This window comes from Cottoperca gobio, chromosome 6, assembly GCF_900634415.1.
Source record: "Cottoperca gobio chromosome 6, fCotGob3.1, whole genome shotgun sequence".
NCBI lineage: Eukaryota > Metazoa > Chordata > Actinopteri > Perciformes > Bovichtidae > Cottoperca > Cottoperca gobio.
This window is the reverse complement of record NC_041360.1, coordinates 13,281,232-13,304,577: the sequence shown is the minus strand read 5'-3', so window position 1 is coordinate 13,304,577 and position 23,346 is coordinate 13,281,232. Positions and strand designations below refer to the sequence as shown.

The following is a 23,346-nucleotide window of genomic DNA, read 5'->3' as shown; positions in this document are numbered from 1 at the left end:
TTTGATTATGATTGGATATGTTCGACGCCATAGGCTTAGATATTGTTGCCAACGTTTTGTGTAATACCCAAAAAGTCTTGTTGTTCCCCCTATTCTGGCTCCAATGGGTTCTACTGCAATCCATGAATTACTCTGCCAAATGATTCACACAAACTTGCATAATAAAATATAGAGATTTTGGTTAACCAAAATATATTTTCTGTACATAAAGGTATGGAGCCAGAGCTGCAGCTTAGATCTCTCAGAGGTAATTTCATTAAGGATATTATCTCCCCTTGTTTGACCAGATCTGATGCAGTACTAGGGCAAAGTAAACCTGCATTGGGCCAATTCCACAGTAAGCCCCTGTGGTGGAAACTGATAAAGTGTCCAGCCATTACCCGTGCATCCATCTCTCCCACCCCTGTCCCTTATAGGTCAATGCTTTACCAGCGGACAAGGGGCTTAGGGAATACAATATGCTGCCAGGTCAGGGGTCACACACTGCTTGTGAGGGGAGGCTAAGTGAATAAACGGGAAATCAGCGGAAACTGAAAATAACACAAACAAAAAAGGGAGTGACTTCAAGAGATGTAATATAGGTCTGGAATGAGGTGGACAGAATGGAAGATGTAATATGAGATATTGTCTATTTCCGCTCCTTCTTCCCCTCCCTCTAGTCTGTGTCAGTGTGTAACTGACTCTCTCTGGTCCTGCCTAAGCCCTCTTTGAAGGGGTTAAAGCCACTGCTGCTTGTAGAGGAGAGAAGGGAAGGTGAGTATATGTGTAGGGAAGGCAGAGAAGGAGAGCGAGGGAGCTGTAGGGCAAAGAGTGAGGAGAATACCTGACCGTTCTTGGCCTTATGGCTATATGTATAAATCGTACACACTGTTCCAATAGCAGCCTGACTAAACTTGTGTGACCTCACTGTGTAGGAAAGTCTTGCATCCATCAAACGCTGTCAATACTCACTTCATGACGTGCTTTCTTTCAATAAGCTTTTCCTACTCTCTTTTCCTCTTACTTTTCCTACAGCTGGTAATAGCAGTGTGACCCCAAGTGAATCTGAGTGTCAAACCATCCCCTCCGCTGCTCCTGCCCTCTCATGCATGGCAGTCTGTATAACATAACTCATACGAGGGCCCCTGTAATAGTGCTGCTGTTTGATCTGCTAGAATAACTCTGCGTATGTTCTCCTTGTCTCAGGTCACTCTGCCGAGCTCCGATCAATCACTCTGCTTGGCCGTCTGACTGACTGAAGACTGGATCAATGTTGCGCACACACACACACACACACACACACACTCACTGACTCTGAAACACATGGCTCAGGGCTCACAGATCACTGCAAGACATCATGCCTGTCTACTGAATGACAGGAAAAACAGAAGCCTATGGAGTGGAGTTAACAAAAAGAAAGACTTGAAAAACAATAGATGGCAGAAGGAGGGAAAAGCAGGGAGAAAGGGGCTGAGTCAGGGGGTCAGACAGAAAGGAGCAGATACTTGATCAAAGTTAATTTTAGCTGATAAGTCCATCCATCATGTTGATGATACATTTAATTCATAGCGACAGCGTGTGGAGGGAAATGAGTTTTCAGTGAGTGAGGCTGTCATGTTTGACAATATGCATCAAGTCTGAGCTATCAGTTTGTAGTGAAAACTCGCCAATGTAGCGGCTATAACTGCATGACTGGAGTTGAGGAGTTGTTTGTGGCTTAACTGTAAATGTTAGGAATACAGGGAAAACCACAGCGTGCTGCTCACGTTTAACCACATTCCCAATCCGAACCCTTCAGCCAGTGTGTTGATTTCCATTATCGCAACATGTACTGACAAATAAAGCAGTACTGATATTAAAGTATATAAAGTATCTAGAAAACTGAAGATGTGGTACTGAAGCTAATCTGTAAACAAAAAAACAGGGTTTACTGTGTTGATGGACGCGACTAGTTGACTGGAGGGTTAAAGTGGGTTCAATTGTTTCTATCACTAAGAATTTCAAAATAAAATCAGTAATATTTGGGGTAGTGTGTAGTCAAGTAAACCCAAGTATAATCAAATGTATTTATGTTGGCAATAATCACAATTTACAGATTTGCCTCCAAAGCGGTGGAACGTCATCGTGCAAGAGACCCTCAAAGGAGTGCTTAGCTCAGTTAATGTCTGTCTATGGTTTCCAGTGACAGCTTATCTCAAATAGAGGGAAATAAATCTTTGCTAGTGGTGAGGGTTTAATACTTTGCACTAAAAAGCCTAGCCTAGACACTTTTTCTTAACAAATGTTTTGTCAACCATGTATCATCATCTGTAAAAATCATTATATCTCCAAACCCAGAGACATAAATATGGCAAGAGGAGCTACTCCGGGACGGGAAAAAACAAGATCGACTCAAAACAAAAAAAAAAGAGGAAGTGTAAGGTAAATTCAAGGTAACCAGATTGTGGCACAAGGATCAGGTTACCTTGGAATTCTTGTCCTTTTTGCATAAAAGCAGTTCTGCATGAGTTAAAGGTACCCTGTAGAGTTTATTTTACCTCTAGTAGTTTTTAATGTGTGCCTCATACAGGTGCGGGACAAACATGTGCATGTGGATGACGCGTTACACAGTCCTACCCATGGTTTTCACACTATTCCCCTGATCTACAACTAGCAGTAACACGCCAACATATGCAGCAATGCACAAGCAAAGGTAGGGAAGAAGAAGACTGCAGGCAAGTAAACTTATCTGTAAAGAATGCACCCAACTGCTCACCTGGGTAATGTTGGCGAAAAATCTGCTTTGCTAATGTTTTACGAGGAAGGAAATGCATTCAACATTATGTTAGAGCTCAAGAATAACCCTGAACATAAAAATACATTGTATTAGTTCAAAGGAAACTCCACAGGGCACCTTTAAATTTACTTAAGGTGCAGATGTACAAAATTAGAATATATTTTTCTTTGCGAATGTTAAGCAATTTATTTTAAAGAATGCACAGGTCATGCTTATTACTTATTGAAATAGCCCAGAAATCCTATAAGCCGTATTTTAATAGTCTTCTCTTGGAACATGTTTAACTTTTTTTACATGCCTAGTTTATTTTCTTTACCTGTGGGACTCAGAAGATACCACCACAACACGGGCAGGGGCGGAGCGACGCAGCACGTCCTGTAGGCACTGGACAAGCAGGAAGTGGCCAAGATGGCAGGTCTGGAAGGTGGACTCCAGGCCGTCCTCCGTCAAACTCCAGGGCTGAGTGCACACTCCTGCATTACACACCAGAATGTGAAGGGGCCTATGTGGGGTAGGAAGGCGGGAAATACAACATGTTTGATTGTTTATTGATCATAAGTGAAAGCAAAGAAGACACCGCTGCATAAAAGGGGAATTGTCCTACCATATTAGGCTGAAGAAGGTGTAAGGAGAGACAGGGAGAAGAAATATAAAAAAAGGAGATGGAATAGTGAGAAGCGAAGGCGGAGAAAGGAAACAGGGTGTCTTGTTCCACAGTGTGGTAGACTTTAGAGGTCTACAGAGACCGAGCATCAGTAATGCTGATATGATACAGAGGTTTCCAGTGCAACTCCCCATGGCTCGACAGGTACTGTAGATACTGAATACAGCTGGCTAGAATCCAAGAGCAACAACACATTGAAAAGCAATCTCAAACTGTTTCAACACACGAGGGTGGTGGAAGTAATGGGTGTTGATACAAGCTCTGTGTAACTACTCGGAGTAACCAAACCCACCAACACATCGACTCAGAAAGGCTGAGCAGAAGAGAGCAGATCAAAGGAATTACACACAAAAGTCATGATGTAAAAAAAACAACTCACTTAATTCAGGGACCAATAAAACATATTTTTAAATGCATATGTTTTAACATGGACACGCAACACATTTCCAATTTTGCAGACTTCGTGTGGGCGAGTGAGTAACACTCCCTGCTCGCGTGCCAGTGAATGGAGATTGCTGGATTGGTCAGGGCAGTGAGAGATCCTTGTCGGTGACAGCGTCGCTCCAGCGAGCTCGAAACCACAGTAACACAGCCGAACAATCCAAACACACCCCACCAATTTTTAATTTCTTCCATTAGAATTAATTATGAGGCCGAAGGCAATTTGTGTACCCTGTGTTTAAGACTGCCTACTGGATTAATTAAAAACTGGATGCTGGAAAATTAATGTGTGAATTGTTATGCCTTGCTATAATGAGCCATCCCATGCTATTACATAGGAGTGTACTGTACGATCACCTTCAGGCCCCCGAACACACAAGGTTCATTAAAGAGCACAAACCTAGTCACAAGTCAACTTAAAGAATGCCGACCTCAGCACATTATCAAACCAGCAGCAAGATATTCACATTTTCACTGGAAAAATACAAAAAGGTAGGGACTTCTAACTTAATGGCTCGCTAGAAAATAAACAACAAATGTAAATAAATGACCTTCGTGATCTGCACTTAAACCTGATAAAACAAGATGGACGAGTAAAACAGTTGCTGTGATGTGAAGTTCTGCTCTGAAACAAAAAAACAAAAACACCTTGGTTGTTTTTGGCCCAGTGTTCCCCTGTCTAATAGAGTGTGAAGTACAGTAACATTGTGCTATACAAGGCAAAACTCTTGGCTCTGTTACTAATGTGCTGGCTCGGATCTGCACAATAACACCACAGGCATGAACTCTTGACCTAACTTTTAACCTTTCACTGTAGCTGTTGTTTAAAAATGATCAATATGTCAGTTACACCTCTTACGATTTAAATTTGGCTTGTGTCCTTTTTTATGACCTTACGCTATAAAAAAAAACTCAGTGTGTCACTCAAAGGGTATCACATATTTGAGATCAAAAACTCCAATAACCAACTTTTCTCCGGCCAGTAGGGCGATTTCCCCCACACACCTCAGATGGGCCTCAGGTGAGTCTGCTTGTAATGTAAAAGGCCTGTTAATTCAACTGCCCACCAGTTAGTCCCTCTCTCATAAGCGCAGGTCTAATGAATGTCTTTAATAGGCCTATTGCCACGTACCACAGTCCCTCTTTCCACATTAAGACCTCACACAACACTGTGTGCACTGTGCAATCTCAGCGCTGGTCAAACGAGGGTGTTAACTACCAAACAAGGAGACATCAGTTTATATATTTACTTTAAATAACCCCCCTGGGTATGACCCCTGACCTCTACGATAATGTGGGCCAGCAGGAAGAGATTGCCTGTGTGAGCTGGGCTCAGACTACTGGTCATTAACACTGCACTTTATTGGCAACAGGAAAACTGGCACAGGCAACAAACATATGGACATGTGTACACTTCTCATCCTGATCCATATTCAAACTCACACACCAGAAGTGCATACCTGTAACGTGTGCAAAGACACACAACAATCTGACAGTGTTTAAGTCACCACAATGTAAAGAATGCCAGACTAATGTGAAGTGGCTTGCATGTATTTATACAGACCACCTATTACACATAATATGCTTGAAATTATAACAGGATAAATGCAATTTTAAATTAAAAAATCACAGGTGAAAACCAATTGCATGTGTTAATTACGGACCGTTCAGTAGGAATTGTATTAGGGGCATTCTGTCAACGCTGTCCTCCATCAATTACATCCCAATGAAATTGCACTGCATTCAACAATATCAATATCCAGGTAATTTCATTTCAAAGGACAGGCAATTAAAGCAGAATCGGGGTCAATGGAACACAAAGCAGCGTGAAAGCCACTGACTAAAGCACTTAAAAGCAAGGGAGTGAGAAACGAGAGAAGGAAAAGAAAAAGACTCTGATTACATTTCACCTGTCAATGACACGCTGCAGGAGCATTATTGTGCGTGTGCGTTTGAGTGTGTTTGTCTCTATGTGTTTACAAAACTGTGTGTGCGTCTGCACGCAGAATTGTCTGAGTGTGTGTCTGTGCATGTATGCACATGTATGTGCGTGTTGTGTGCACACGCTTCTGTGTGTGTTATGCCTGAAGACATACGTGCAGTAATAGAGTGGTGGTAGACTCAGACAGCTGCCCAGTGCCATTCACAGCTCAGAGCTCCCAGCCTCCACTCTGCTCTGTTCGCCTTCTGATGAGAATTAATGTACTCTGACGTCCCCTGGGACTCCCCCACTCCCCCCCAACAGCACAGCTAATGAAGAAATACAACCTTGCCAAAATACTGAGGTAGAGAGAGAGAGAGAGAGAGAGAGAGAGAGAGCGACACAGACAGAGAAAGATGGAGAGACAACATGAGAGAGGGAGGAAGAGAGGGAGGTGGATGCAGATAAACAAACTGCAAAAAGGGATATGCAAAAAACTAAATCAGGAGCGGGGTTCTGGGGACAGTAGGCTTAAAGAGAGGTTAATATACTGCAGTGTGGATGGGAGGGAACTATAGGACACTATAGGTGAGGGAAGCCAGGTTTGGCTGTGACCCAAGACACGTGTCCTGGATGGCCATACCCTGCCCCAGGGCTGCTATGGGCAATGACTGCCCTGCCTCTCCCCAAGGGGCTCCCCTGACACTAACACCCACACCCACACACACATAGACACACACACACTAGTTCCTCTGCATAGCCACCTGCGGATGGATGAGCAGTATGGATGACAGAATACATGACCCCAAAATAGCAACTGTGCGACCGACTACGGGATGCAAGACGCATGCAGTAAAAGCTGACCACCACAAAATAAGAGTCATCAAGTCTGGTAGTCTGTTTCAACCAATGTCAAGCAAATCGACACAAACACACACACTTACTCCTGGGGCTTTGTCCATATGGTGTCCATCAGTAACAGTTTGGATGTCCTTTAAGTATGCTGTGTTTGGGAAGTAATGGTGATGAATACAGTAATTGGCCTGAATGACAGACTCTGTTTAGTCACCATTGTTTTTAACTTTATTCTTGTGTTTTCTTTTCGTTCTCTCTTTCTTTCTGAGTAAGTACAATGAAAAAAAGCTTTACGGTTGAAATGGGACTGATGGCTACTTGAAGTAAGCTTTGAATGATGAGTGTCATGATTTGTTAGTTGGGCGTGCTGCCATACGTTTGATTAAGACAAGTTCTCCCCCGTCTCTTCACAATGGAGGCTCGCCTGTCTTTTGATGGTAGATTAGAGGTCATTTTCAACGTGTGAGTTTCAATTCAAAACAGCTGCCTAGGATTTTGGAGGGACCAGGTTGTAACCCTGCTTTCAGCCCGAACACACAAGCGCAACATTGCATAAACCAATTTTCAATCTTCAAGTCATAGCGTTGCTCGCCGTCATGGTTCTCCGGAAATGTTTGCAGCCAGAGGTCAATTGAAATAAACTTTGACCTCAAGACACAGCATTGACAGGAGGGGAAAGGGGCACTCTGAGAATGTAGGTTATTTAAAGGTTTAGGTTAATTCTCAAGAGGTTTTACTTCCACTTTCTTATCTTACCAAAATGTATTTTAAAGAATGACAGTATGACAATATCAGACAGAAAATCTATATTTTGGTCTATACTCACAGTTTCTTGGCCTTGTAAGACTCAGCAAACTCCCTGACGCTGCGGAGAGAGGCCAGGTCACACATCATGGCTTCTACCCTTGCTTTGTGCTGTAGAGACAGGAAACACAAAAGTACGATTGTAATAACCAGCAGGGGAAAAAAGCAAAATGGTCATCACCATTAATTCAGTTTTGATTTTTTTAAGTGCCACTATTATCATTTGTCATCATCACCAAAACTCGGCGTGGAGTTACCACAAAGTCCAAGTTCAAATTTTTAAAGGTGTGAAGTTTTACCCTGTTGATACAAAATACATCATCACTCCTCTCGGAGTGCACAGGTCATGCTTATCCTCTTTTCAGAGTTAAAAGGGTTTTCTGGAAGAGTTTTTCTTTATCCAAATCAAGGGTACAGGGATAAAGGATGTTGTGCACTGCACCCATTATAAGGCAAATTTGCTAATTCGTCAACTTGGCTTTCATTCAGCCTGGTAAAAAAATATGTGAAAGAATGCTGACATGCGGTCACAGCCCTGTCTAAAGACTCCAAAGGAACTCATAGCTTTTGACACAAGCTTTTGTGTGTGTGTGTGTGTGTGTGTGTGTGTGTGTGTGTGTGTGTGTGTGTGTGTGTGTGTATGTGTGTGTATGTGTGTGTGTATGTGTGTGTATGTGTGTGTGTGTATGTGTGTGTATATGTGTGTGTGTGTGTGTGTGTGTGTGTGTATGTGTGTGTGTGTGTATGTGTGTGTATATGTGTGTATATGTGTATGTGTGTGTGTGTGTGTGTGTGTGTGTATGTGTGTGTGTGTTCCATCTTACACCATATGTTAGGAGACAGGGAGCCGATAGGAGAGGAGAAGAGAAAGATAAATGACTTAAGGAAGTGAATGCATAGCTGCATTTACACACTGAGGAAGACGGGCTAAATATTCATCATCCTCTCCATCCCACTGTAGCGTCTCTGCTGCAGGGCAAAGGTCTCAGCAGAGACGCATGCAGGCCTAAAGGAGCATATCTCTTTAATAACAGCGTACAAGCATGTTTTTTTTTGTCTGTGATAAAGCATGTCAATTTGGACTCTCTCCCCCTTCTTACCCTTCTCTACATCTTAATCAGTACAAGCCCCCTAAACAGACAACCCCGGTTCAATCTCCCTACAACATGTGATCTCAAGCGGGACCGTGGTGTGTGCAGCGCGTTCCGTTCAGAAGAACGGTCTATTAGACTCATCCCTCATGCTGGAAATGGAAAAGGAGTGAGATATTGCTCTCAGGACTCCCAGCTGGGCTCTGGGTTCAGTAGCACCAGGTATTCCTGATGCTACCTCTCCCCTTCGTCCTGCCTGGGATCCCTGAGGAACGCTGTCAGCTCACATTATACCCCGGAACAGCGTTCAGCGTTCCGCTCTCCATCCGCTGCCGCCACTACCGCTGCTGCTGCTCCCCTGTCAGCCTTTCACCCTGATCTGATCTCCAGTCTGTGGGTGTCATATGGGAATGTCTTTCCTCTGCGTGTCTGTCTCTGCAGAGCTAAGTGTACATGACACTCACAGCAAGGACGCTCCATGGAGCAGTGAGCACAAAGAAAACAAGAAAGGGTTAAGAGCGCCTTCTGATGGAAATGTGATTCTTCAGGCATTTTACAGACACCTTAACTGCCCCAGGGCGTATTTATACATGCATACACAGACACATGCACACCCACACCCGCACACACACACACACACACAACAAATGCAATGTTGTGACTCAAGGGTAAAACCACGCTATCGCACCATTATCTATGCCTGAATTATTCTCTTGATGCTACTCTATACCATTATATGGATGCTATTACAAAGCATTAAAGGGCTGATTATGGCTATTATAGATATGATTATAGGGTACCTGCTTATATGATCTGCACACAGCAGTAATCACAGGTGAGAGGAGACAACTGTCTCATTTTAATGACTTGTATGTGCAGCATTCACATTCCTGGACACTTTTTAACGGTATACAAAGTCAGAAATGCAGGTAAAGTGAAAAGAGGTTAGCTGTGAAAGAAATATGTGTTCACAAAGTATTCAAACTAAAAATGTTGAGAAAAAGTTGTTGAAATGAAATGGAGAATTTAATTTTACAGGAAGAAAAATTAGACTTTACTTCCAAACAAGGTCAGAGTAGGCAGCAGTGGGATAATTAACAGGTCAGTATAAGGCCTCCTCAACAGGGTAGCCCTCCATGAGTGTAGGACCAGCAGAGAAGATGAGAGCAGGTGTCAGCTTGACGAACACATATCCCCTTCTCTAGAGACAGGGGGGGGAAAGGGAAGGAGAGATGGAGTAATGGGAGACCAGAGGGAGGACAGAGGGGGGTTGAAGGGGGGCCACTGGAGCAAATCCAGCAGGGAGAAGGTGAGCAGCCTGCCTGCCTGCCTGCCCGTCTACCCTCCCCCTGCAGATTGAAGTCTTGCGAAGAAAATAAAGTTTATTGCCTGGAAAGAGGGGGGAAAAAGCATGTAAAAAGCATTAAAGCGATGGAGGTGAACAATTAGACAGATGGCCAGGTTTTGGAAGGAGAAGAGGGAAAAAAAAGGGTAGAAAAAGAGAGGAAGAACGCACGGACGCAATCGTTCAGGGTTTTTATGAGGACCCTGACAACTCCTGGTCTCTTCAAGGGCGAAGGAAAAGTGAGAGGCAGCGAAGCCTCTCTGGTTAACTCCAGAGTAATCGCTGAGTGTGCAACACCACAGAGCTCAGCTCGGGGTGACAGAGCTTACTGCCCCCAGCTACACACAACCTATCGCTCCGTCTAAATGCAAAGGGCTAATTATGAATGAAAGACGCGTGTAAATAGGCTTCACGGCTTGAAAACTACAAACTGCGGCGACGACTGTGTGTCCATCTTCATAACCGTGCATCTGCAAAAGAGCCGCGTGCTCAGGACAGAAAGCAGCAAGGTCACCATGATGATAACATGGGCATTAGATCCCTCAGCCCTCCACTCCTGCCGCCACCTTCCACCCCCACTTCCAGCCGTCAACCCAAGAGAACAGCTGTCTGTAACATGACAATGACCTTTGCGACTTTCACCAGGAGGAGGGGAAGAAGGAAGGAGGCAACTAGGAGCAAGGATGGAGAGCAAAAGTGCTGTGTGAGTGGCGGAAGTTGGCCTCTACAGAGGTTCTCCTCGTCTCCCCCGGTGTTTTCCACGTGCGTTGGGGAATGACATGTGGTCACTGCTGTGGAGACAGAGTGGAGGGGGAAGAGCACTAATACAATTATAACTTGGGCCATCCAATCCAATAAAATGAAGAGGTATTAGAGCAGGGGAGCCCCATCCTGTTCAATAAGACACTGGACCACTCTACTAACTCTTAAAACACACACATGTAGGCATACTCACACACGCACACACAGGTACACACACTTCGCTGACCCCTTTAATAGCATAGCAGCCACCCCTAATGGACGCAAGCAAGTGGAACCGCCAAATAATACACTGTCTTAATGCACTAGGCTCAATCTCATCCCCCTCTCCCCTTATCCTTCTCAGCCTTCCCTCTCACACTTTAACCCCGTTTCCATCTTCACTCACCTCGTGCTGCCCCCTCACCACCTCAGCTCCCCTTATAGATCACCAATGCAGGGACAACACTTAAGAAATCAAAAGTACCCTCATATATACAAAACACTTACCCTGCAGCCCCCGGTTAACTCCTCAGGCATGGAGAAGGATGTTAAAAGAGTGAGTAGGGGAAGAAAGAAAAGTGTACTCTTTCCATAGGTTGGTTTCTATTGCTCCCTCTGAATACCTGATATCAATATAAGGCGTCAGCAATATTACATGAGTGTACTTTACCAGCAGGTGCGGAGGTAAGGTGTTGTAATGGCGGTGAAAGTGAATGAGCAGGGAAGACACCATGTGAAAAGGGCACCTTATAAAAGCAATTAGAGAAATGACTTTGAGCCCCTCTTCTTGCTCTGTAGATTAGAACAGGCCTCGGAGGGAGGAACACAGAGGACCTCAGATCTCTGTGACCTTGTCCGGAACACGCCACACTAAATTGGTCATCAGCTTTTAAGACTGTATTTTATCATAGATATATATTTTTAGCAAAAAGAAAAAGAGAAAGGGAAGGAGGGGGGGAACTGGAATGTGCTGGTCGTATATCATCCTGTCACAATTATGACGTTTGTTCATAAATACCAACCAATCTCCTCTCCACCTGGCTAAGTCACATGCGCTTGTGCTTATGCACGCGCCGTACACCAACAAAGAAATATGGACACACACCACGTGCGATGAACTCACATGCACACCACAAATAAAGAAACAGACACATCTGGCTGTGTGCCCTACCACAGGTCTGAGAATTGACCTCCACACACAGACAAAGAGACTGAATACGCACTCAGGAAACATGCATTCAAGCACCTAACTCTCAAATGAATGCACACGCTCTGCACATTACAAACACAAACACACACAAACAAACAAATGCACGCGCACATACACATCCACTTACTCACTGACAAGCACACACACTGCAATTAATAGGGAGGCAGGTCTCTGGTGAGGAAGAGAAAGTGCCTGTTCAGCACATACAGTACAGGCAGAATATGCAATTTCCTCCAGTTAAGTCTGTATTAAATTGATTTCTTCTTTCTCTGACACGGACTGGGTTTTTCCCCCCCTAATGAAAGCTGGATAATCTACAGGTTTTCCCTTTCCTGAAATCAAGTTACAAATCAAGCAACTGCAGGGGCAGATATGGGAAAGGTGAAGGAAGGACATGGGATGATTTTCCAGACGAGAAACATGCAGAACATACGTGCTGTTACTCTTAACACGGACATCAGGGGCACCACACACACACACACACACACACACACACACACACACACACACACACACACACACACACACACACACACACACACACACACACACACACACACACACACACACACACACACACACACACACACACACGGAGTAAAGGCCAGGCCTCAGTTAAGTACTTGCTGACATTTCCATTCAGTGACGTACTAAGGCTACAGCAGGCCATGTTAGTAAACACAGCATTAATGACTGTAATTAATGAAACACATTAATTAGTAAGCACTTCAATGAGTTAATCACTCACTCAGACCTGACAAGGAGTCATGTAGAGGCTGCAGAGAGGCTGCAGAGAGGCTGCAGAGAGGCTGCAGAGAGGCTGCAGAGAAACACTGAGCATGCTGAGAAAAACACAAAAAAGGAGAAAGGACTTAAAAAAAAGAAAGTGGGAAATAATTACAGGTAACTAGTGGAGGAAGAAGTATTTGTTTGATTCAGTTAAAGTAGCAATACCACAATATCAAAATACTTTACACTCATTATGCAGACAAAACGGCAGTGCTACATTTTATATTATAGAATTATTAATACTGCAGAATTTGATTGTTTTAGCTGGTTGAAATGACTTTAACTGCCAAATAGATGTAGTGAAATAAAAAGTACTATATTTCACTGTAATGTAGTGGAGTATAAGTATACAATAGTAGAGTAATTAGTATTAGTATAGCACTTTAATTGAGTAAATGTAGGTACTTTCCACCACTACATATAATGGGTATTTTAGGCCTCAGTGTAAAAAAAGAATGCAACAAATATAATGATAACAAAAATGTTATCAAGTGAAATAAAATCTGTCAACAGAACGCTATGTACGAAATTATGTTAAAACATTATTATTATTATTATTTTTCGTCATTGTAATTTCACAGTATTGTTGTAACATTTTAACTAAAATCATACAAATAGATAAAAGTCCTCGTCTGAATAAGGTTGTTGCCAAAACAAATTAAATTTGAAAACATGTTAAGGAGAGGTGACGCATGAGTGTGTCTGTGAGTTACAAGTGCAAGAAGACTTTATATTGTAGCTTGTATGTGTAATCAAGCCTGTTATTGTCTTACTATTGAGAATGTCTTCTTTCAGAAGAGAGACAGACAGGTCAAAGACAGAGAAAAATAAGACAAAGAGATGGAAAGAGAGAACCCGAGCCAGAGAGAAGGAGAGAGAGACAGAGATGGGAAATGAAAAGGACAGGGCGGTCATCATAATTGCAGAGTTTGCTTTTCGGATGCAGACAGACCAGGGCCATGGGGCCTGAGGCAGATATCAGATTCCACACAAACACACACATACAAACTTACACATGCACCCATATATACCACCACATACACGAACACACACACACACACACAAAGTATTCCACAGCCAGCCTGTGTAAGTGTTTTTTCATTAAGGCAAAGGACAGCTGATATCATTTCAAAAGTGTTTTGTGTGCATTTGTGTTCTATAGCGGAGAAAGTGTGAATTGAGATGATGACATCCAGCTTTCAATCCTAACGATGTTACATTATAAACCTGCGCTCTGTCCATCTGTGTCTATCAGTGTGTGTGTGTGTGTGTGTGTGTGTGTCTCCATTTCTGCCTCTGCTTCACTTCTGCTCTCCTTCGTCCAGCACAGAGCCTGATCAGATTTACATTAAAAAGTGATGGAGATTTAAATAATGTGTCTATGTTCTCAGAAAGACATTAAGAGATTTTCATCTTACTCTCCTCTTCCTCTCTGTCTCTTCCTCTCCATTTCCTCACCCTCTCCTGCTCCTATCTTCCCCCCTCATCTCCCCCACTCCATCTCCACCATATTCGCAGACAGTGCACATTTTCCTGCATGTCTTCAGTGTAACCGATACCCCTAACAACCAGGATTTTAATGCCATCCATATTGCTCCCTAATATTTCAGATCTCAGAATAAGCACTGGCAATTACATATTTACACCCAGCTTATTTTGCAATTCTGCACGGGGACTTCAGTGTCTGGCATGAACGGCACATGCAGACTTAGATGCTGATTATGTTGTGGTTAGATAACAAAGTTGGAGGACAACTCCGAAACCCTTTGCACTTATACTGTACATACAACTTTCAATTTGGGGCAGTCAGCAATAAAGCTCGACACAAGTACAACATAATGTGTTCTTTTCAAGTGTGTCGGTAATGTGATTGCTTTATCTAAACCTGCTAGTTTTACACCGTTTCATTTCTCCTGAAACACTTGTGCCTTGCATCATCCCGGTATCCGGAGGGCAGGTAAAGTACCAGGCACACTTGCAGAAATGCATTTACACATATGTATACTGATGTAGTGAAAACACATCACTGTTCAGAGATGATGAATTAAGCCCCTTTGATTTGGTTACCCGAGCTCTTATAGTATCAGCGTTAAAAAACATAAGCATCACATAATTGAATAAGAAAAGAATCTGGCAATTAAGAAGCATGGAGGCCTTTGATGTGAGTAAGTGTATAATAGGCCTTTTGATGAGGGAGTGTTTTACACTCCGCAGGGTCTGGTATGCACTTTGATTAAAAGCTCTTTTGTTTGGCAATATTCTAAACTGCTTACCATTTTCCACTGTCACAATAGTTTAGCCTGGAAACACAAGAGATTGTGCCTTTTCTTGTCTTCTCTTTGGGATAAAGTCTCTTGTTTCCTCTAGTTTAGACTCCCAGTTAGCGTTACAACAGAAGACAAGAATGAATGGAAGAGCAACCTGAGAGCAAATACATGGCTCACAGTGGAACTATCAGATATGACCCAACATTAATAATAATCATTAGTATTACATGGTCATTTTCATATTCACAAACACATTCAATACAACTGTAGTTAAAGCACCGTTTACATGATCTACCCTGTATGTTGAGAAGGTTACAGTGTTACACAGATTTGAATAATAGGATCCTCATCATGCATCTTTATCCCCATGTCGCCTGATAATAGCCTGAAAGGCGCTCGTTGAACGCTGTAATAAATGCATCATGTGACTCTAGCAAAGGTCGGGGGTCAGCGAGCCACGGATTGTCAGCTGGCCTGACAGAGAATAAATTATGCCTTGTAAACTAATTGAATTATTGCTTTAATTCATGCAGTCTGATTAAATTTGCAGAGAGAAGAGTCCTTCACAAGAGAACAGAAGAGCGAAGGAATGACAGCGAGGAAAAGAAGAAGAAGAAGAAGAAGAAGAAGAAGAAGAAGAAGAAGAAGAAGAAGAAGAAGAAGAAGAGAAGGAGAGGCGGTGGACGACGGGACGTGGACACACACCTTCTCCCTCCATCAGTCCATCCCGCTTTGTCTTTGGCTCCACTGAAGGAGAGTAACTACATTAACAATCCCGATCATCTTACAAGACTGTGTGCTGCTCTCTGTAGACAGCGAGCCTTCCTTTAGTCTCTCAGCTAAATGTAATAAAGCTTGTGTTATATTGAGTTGGGCCAGGCCACCGGGCTGACTCCCTGCCCTGGCACAGACTGAGTGACAATAAGCAGGAGACAGATCTGAATTTCACAAACTGTTACACAGACTACAGTGTGTCTGTTGCACAAACATTTTAAGGAGTTTAGATAATTGAGAAAGAAAAGAAAATGTACATCGGGGTAAAAACAGACTGAGCTCAATTAGGCATGAGCTGGGGATTGAGGATGCCTCAATGTGAAGAAATCTTTGAAGGAATTTGTGTAAACTTATTGAAAAGGGCAAATGGGAAAGAGCATCTCCTATGGTACACGCCATGAAACTAAGGAACCCTGAATGAAACATCAGTATTAAGTTTGGTCTATCACCCAAAGCTGCATTAGGTCTCTCCTCAGTTTGCTCCTTAATTCCATCAGAGTAATCCCACATTATTGCCCTCTAACAGTACCCTAAACGGAGAATAAAAAGTTTGCTCCCCTCTAGCAGTGTATTACCAGGAAACAACAGGCCCTCTCCTCATTAAGTTATAGATATAAATGCTCCAAAGCATGAAATTACCCCCGAGCCTCCCTCTCCAAATAACCTGGTTTGCAAACAAATGATCCGAGCACAAGCAGTAAAAGGCAGATTATTAAAATAATAGGAGGGATTTAAATTTGCATCCACAGAACAATTCAGCACAGGACTGTGCTATTACTCCTCTCCCTCCTCTTCCCCTGTTCATTCCACCTTTCTACTGGCATGCCGAGTCCCTCGCACTTCATTGTGTCCATGTGTTCTTTCTAAGAAAACAGAAGCAGAGCTTGGCATCTCCAGGTGTGTGTGTGTGTGTGTGTGTGTGTGTGTGTGTGTGTGTGTGTGTGTGTGTGTGTGTGTGTGTGTGTGTGTGTGTGTGTGTGTGTGTGTGTGTGTGTGTGTGGGTGTGTAAGTAGTCATCCGCAGGAGTATGGGCACTTATCTGGTTATTGTTTACCTTCATCAGAACAACGGTCAATTTACATGCTCATACTTTCTTATTCTCCTTGGCCCTCGCCCTTATTTCTGTCTTCCTTTCTTACACTATGATAAATATCTAACTTTATCCTGAGACAATAACAGTCCCTCCTCCTATGCTGAAGTAAATGGGGGGCGATGAGAGAGTGAGGTGAGCAGGAATGGACGAGGCAAAGGGTGCTCAGGTCTGCATTACCTCTGAGTTATGCCCCCCATTTGCATCTCAATCAGCCTCTTTGGAGAGCCCACCACCTTGGTAACACCCCCATCACACCACAGCCACCCCGGGTAATCAGGGAGATTTAGTGGGACCGGCAGCCTACCGTGGGCACCCCCTGGCTGGGCTCGCAGCTCATTCCCAGCCCCTGGTCTCGCTAAGGGCCCTCTGGGCCACATCCAAACACAGGAGAATGGCAGCACTTAACAAGACTGAGGAAGACCAAAATAGACGAGCAGCAGGAACAGGCCATAAAACAGAGGGAAAACAAAGCACCCGCGTGATTGTAATAGATGTTCCGGTATAGATTTCTGCATAGTGCTCTGTATTGCTGCCTCATTATAGCAGGAGGGGAAAAGCAAACAAACTTGAACTTGTGACCTTAGGTGAGAACATTTTATCTCAGAGTTGATGATGGCACTGACACCATCCCACTGCTCCTCTGCAGCAAACACGGGCTCACTCTATCATATAATGGGAGTATGTGCACCCACAAACACACACACACACACACACACACACACACACACACACACACACACAGCTACATGGTGTGATTTGCAGAAAGTGAATGCTCCACTTGAGAGTTGCCTCTCTAGTTAGCGCTGTCTCATGGCTGAACCCTGCGACGGTATTATTACTTACACTCAGCCCTATTGATATTGTGACTCTAGCATCTGTTCACCTCCTTGTTACTGCCTGGACCACAGCACAGCGTCCTATCTGCCTGCGTGTATGCCGTGTGTGTCTGTATCCGTTGGTTTGTGCATGTGTGTATCCCGGACCTCTGGGGTAGAGAGTAGCTCAGAAGAAGACGAGAGGCTGAGGAGGCTAATAGAGAAACACTCGACACCCCAGGGGTCTAATCAACTGCGAAGGACGCGTACCCATAGCTCCAAATCTCTCTCCAACACAAACACACTCTGGCTTTTCTTTCTCCCTCTAATCTCATGGATACTCTAAACTCCACACTCTACACACCGACACCACATCGCACAAAGACTTTGTAAGCAAAGCGTGTAGAAAAACAACAATGAAAGAGAAGGCAAGACTGGAAACCAAACTTAAGCTGCAAACACAGATGGCTCAGGTTAGCAGAGGAAAAGACTAAACAAAAGGGACACAGGAGAGTGAAGACTGAAGATGGAGACACTCAGAATGAGGAGCTGAGTTTCAGTTATCAGAATCAAATATTAGTGGGGGGAAAAAACTGGGGAGTGGGCAACATTAATCAAAGTGTTCACCTAGTGGGCAGCCATATGGCAGATCAGCACGCCAACAGTGCAAACTTGCTGATCTTCAGTAACGGGTGCAATTAATTCCACTGGCTGCATTCATCTCTCCCTCACACACTGAAGGAAGGGAGGTTGGAAGAAGAAGGAGAGAGAACAGAGGAGGGTTTGTTATGACTCTTTACTCTTCCTCCTCAACTCTTTCTTCCTTTCTCTCTCTCTCTCTCTCGCAGCAGAGGAATCAAACCCAGGTGATGAATGAGGTGGACACAAGGGCCTCAGGTAGCTGCTGTGGCGATGGTGGGGGGAGTGATGGGGGGTGGGACAAGAAAGAGTGGAGAAATTAGGAAGCCGAGAGAGAGAACAGGGGCGGAGAGGGGATTAGTTTATTCTAAGATTGAGCCGAAGCATTTGTAAAAACCTTCAAATCTATATTCATGTGCACGTTTATTTTCTCCACCAACACTTTGTTCAAATTCAGTGAACAATATCAGATCCTTGCTAATATCTGAATCAAAGGTTATACTCATTTAGTGGCTGCCCCTGATACTAAGATATAAAGGATTGCATTTACTAAAGGTGTATAGAGGAATGTGTACCAACAACATCACCAAAATGACAAAGTCTGAACGGCATGTTATTTATGAACCCTACTGAGTGGAAGGCACACACACAATACCACTGGTCAAAAAATAAAGCCTCGGAAATGTGATGTAAATCCCATTATCTGGCCAACAAAATGTTTTTTTCTTTCTATTAACACTTTACGACTTAAATGGTGGTGCTTTCAAAACGTATTTTAGCCACCTGAAAAAAAAGATCAACATCAGTTTAAGTGTACGCTATAATTAGAATATTTTCACAACGTTACCTTACCGTCATAAAGACCTTTCCAACATGGAATTGAAGCCTTTATCTATGCTGTCTTCAAAGACACAGGAGTTGCTGGTCTTCTGCTGCCTCGTTCAGTTAGTTTGTTTAAGTTATTTTGTGACTTTGGTGTTTTAAAGGGTTAGTTTGAATCCAGATGTTTTATTGTTTTGTCACTGGAGTCTGGTGGCTTTGGCGAGAGCAGAGATAGATATCACGGCTTCATTCCCCACGTCGGAGAAGGCTGTCTCACGGCAAGGGAAAGGTGTGAAAATATTCTGTAGCGTACATTTAAACTGATATTGATTTTTTTTAGGTGCTGCCCCAGTCCACAGCATTACATTGTTCAGCTTCCATGCCGGTACACCTGTCTGGTTCATCAAGCTGGGGGCGTGCTGACTGCCACTTAATGTAGGTAATAAACTGATTATGCATCTGACTAAGAACCTCAAACAACCCCACTTCAGAACATCTCTTTAGGTCTGTCATTACCATGATTATGTCAGAGAGTAGGAACTAAAGTTTGCACTCTTAGCAACTGAGGCACAAAAGAAATGTGCAGTTTACCCTCAAAACACAGTCTCAGTAAATCTGGACTGAAGCCTCTCTACAAGATTAAACCAAATACAGAGTTTTTTCAATTCATTAAACATTTAAAACAGCAAACATGATAATGATAAGTGGCGTCTTCCTCAGTCATTTCTTCTTCAGTTGGATAAAGAAAGCTTTTATGGGAAAAGATGGTCAGCGTTTGAGAATTCACTTGGCGAGCGAGCAGAATAAAGTTCAGCACAACCTGACCACACACATTCACACAAACACACACACACACACACACACACACACACACACGTCTCTCAAACCTCTTTTGGTTTTATGTAAAATTAGCTTCTCCCCTGGCTCTTAACACAAGCTCATCTCCATTAGCCGCAACATAGTAAAACTGACTCCTGCAAATGAGTTGTGGATATGCATTCCCCCGGCCCTCTCATCTCTCCCATCCATACAAATATACTGCATCTGTTATCTCATGTCCATATCTCCGTAAGTCAGCTCCTCCCATAGGCCTAGTCACCATACCACCCATACCAATATCATAAATGACTGTGGGGGAAGCCTTCATTAGGGCAGCAATGCCCCTCCACCCCCCTAATCAGAGCATTTGCTTTTTGCGCGTTGGGATGGTGCTTTATGGCCCAAATGGGGCTCTGTTAATGAGGAAGTACACATCTCCATTTCCTGTCTAGCCAGGTCGGCAGTTCCTGTATTTTGCTTCTATTATAATCGCAAGGCTTTTTTAATGAACTATATTCATCTTGGTCATGCATCAAACACCATGTTGACATACAATAACACAATAAATGAAAAGACACACAGAATTAATTACACTAATTCTCTTGCCAAACATCATGACATGGCCATAGCATCCAACCTTCGGAGAGGAGAGGAAATACATTACAAAATGGATGTCAGCAACGATATTTAGATGTCTTTATCTGTCTCAAACGGCGTTGGACTATTGAATGCACTCCAAGCAACATGGGTTTAAAGCCATATGATGACAGCTGAAACATTGCAATGTCACAGTAAATTCTGTTACAGCGTTCCCATAAACTCTGTGCTTTTTCACGTTCTGCTCTCGGCCCGCACATTCTTCTCAATCCCCCTCTCCACACATCTGATCTCTCGATGTCCCCTGTCTTTCCTTCCCTCCATCATCCCCTCTTCACTCCCAGGCCTCGTTGACATTAACCTGGAGCACTCACATTTTCCCATGGTTCTCCATGTTGCTCTCCGCATGTCAGAGCGGGAGGCTTTATGGCCAACATCCATCAGCGTCACATGCCAGGATTTATGGGAGATGGAGTCCAAACCTGATCGCTCTGAATCAGTCTTGCTGAAGCCGACCCCTGGGCCGCTGTGGGATGTAATGGATGGGCATCCTTGCCCCTCACCTCACTTCTCCATTCTCTCCTCCTTCCACCTCTCTCCTCACCCATACTCTGCACTCCTCTCTTCATCTCTCATGATTTTTCCTCCCCTCTGCCCATCAGTCCAGTCCTTTTTCTTGCCCTATTTGTCGTCTTGGGTCATTCATTCAAACCTAATGGAGATTTGGTTACCAAGAATTAATGAGGCAGACTTACTGAAGGAAATATCCACACCAACATACACTCACACAGACATAAGCTCATCATTCATTGCCGTGTGTAGGGTTTTATTTGGGATAATTTATCATGACACTGTATTAATAGGCAGCAGTGCCCTTCAGAGTAGAGATGAGAGGCACCAATTAACTCTGTTCACCGTTCACTGCCACAGACAGACCTGTAGGAATGACAAAGGTCTGTCAAATTACTCTGTCCTGCAGAGGCTCTCTGTGTCTGACAGAACATCACGTAACTGACGAGGGAGAAGAAGCTCAGTGGATGATCGAGTTGAGCTGAATTAGACCTGATATTTGTCTTTGTGCTTCTATATCAGCTTTCTAAAATCCCAATAGGGTTAAAACGAATTTTTCCTTCTGACTGAGTCCGCTAAGCTCCGCCACGATGGTTACTGTTGCTACGACTGTTGAACTTCTTGTTTGGCATGTGGCAAATGTACAACCTTTAATATACAATACAATATAATACAATATAAAATAATAACAGGGGCAGAGGTACCATTTAAAATGATGTCATTTTTTAAACAATTGGTTGTTGATTTTGGACAAAAGCAGACATCTCATTTTGAAGTGGCAACAGTTTTGCCGGCTGAAATGACGACTGTTAGCTGTTAGTATATTTTATTAGCTGTATGTGAGAGCTGCATGAGTTGGTTGAAAATGCTGTCTTCTTCTGAGATTTTATTGTTTCCAGCCGTTTTTTTACGTTTGACTGACGAGAATTGCGAAAATTAGGACTAACCAACGTGTTAAGCAAACATATCTCAGATAACGAGTTTTGCTGGAATGCAAACTTTTCTAAAACGTTTTAGAAAAACTTTTTTTTTTCCCTTAAAAAAATACGCCACCTTCAATCTAACTATTTTACTACAGCCCCATACACTTCCCTTAGGTATGTGGAGAAATCCAAAGCTGCTAAGCTATGATTGGACATGTGCTGTTCAGGGGAGCGGTTTTGTCAATTAGTAAAATTGAGCTTAAAGTTAACTTTCCACTCAGAAAAAAATAACCCAATCCATTATGAGAACATTGATGGACCAAAAACTCAAAAAAGTTTGAGACATCATGCTTCCTCCTCACGGCGTCCAGCCCTCTGCAGAATTAATCAGCTAAGCCCCTGCGGTCTACATATATAGTGCTGTGACTGAGGGAGTTAGAGGTTAAAGGTCAAACTGTGTTCACTGGTTTACAGCAGATTTTATTACAGTTATTTGATATATTTACCCAACCTGTTCACCTTCTAACCTTCCTCTATATAGAGATGGTTATCTAAAAGTTGCACCGTACACACACGTACACACACACACACACACACACACACACACACACACACACACACACACACACACACATTTCTCAACTGGAACAGGTGAAGTAATATTGCCCTGCGGCCCCCCAAACAGGTCGGTACCCTAATAAAGGCTTTACACTATGAAAGAAACACATTGAGGCAGCTCCGACACCTCTGAGCCTCCCTCAGCACACAAACACTCAAACACACACACTCAAAAACACACACGCACACACGCTATACGTGGTCACAGGTCACAAGAGCCTGTAGCTCTCTGTGGTGCAGGGGAGCAGAGTCGCTTGAACTTGCAATATGCTCCTCTCTCCCCTGGTGCCACTTGTTGGGGTTTTAGTGCAGGGGAAATTACACCTGCTCTCTAGCCTGAGACCAGCACGGACACACAAAGACGACTGAAACTAGGGATTACACATAGACACGTGAACACACAGGTAAACCTGAGAGGAACTCGGACAGTCCGACAGAGAGAGCGCATGTGTGATGTTGCATTTAGACCCCCAAATCACTGATCAACAAAACACTTTACAGAAGTGCTTAACACACCATTAAAACGCTGGTACTGTTGTGAAAGTATCAGCAGCCCAAATAACAGACTTAAGGGCCATCCACACTATGAACGATAACCATAAAGATAACTATAAATATATTGTTTAAACAATTGTTCTTACTCAAGTGGATGGTGGAGTCCACATCACAACTATAATGACTACGGCAGTGGAGAACGATATTGTTGGGATCAATTTAAGAGCGTTTGGATGAACGATAGAAGCACTGACAGCCAATCAAAATTCATCTGAATGCGAAGTTGTATTAATCCACA

At 43.4% G+C, this 23,346-nt stretch overlaps 1 protein-coding gene across 1 annotated transcript in view; it reads right to left on the bottom strand.

The window, feature by feature from the left end:
- The window catches only part of wwox (WW domain containing oxidoreductase), a 129,380-nt gene that overhangs the window by 83,543 nt on the left and 22,491 nt on the right, over window positions 1-23,346 (bottom strand). Inside the window, exons 6-7 of the mRNA XM_029434280.1 lie at window positions 7,463-7,551; window positions 3,072-3,257 (exon numbers count right to left, since the gene is read on the bottom strand). Coding sequence (XP_029290140.1) covers window positions 3,072-3,257; window positions 7,463-7,551 — 275 coding nt within the window. The remainder of the gene's footprint in view (window positions 1-3,071; window positions 3,258-7,462; window positions 7,552-23,346) is intronic.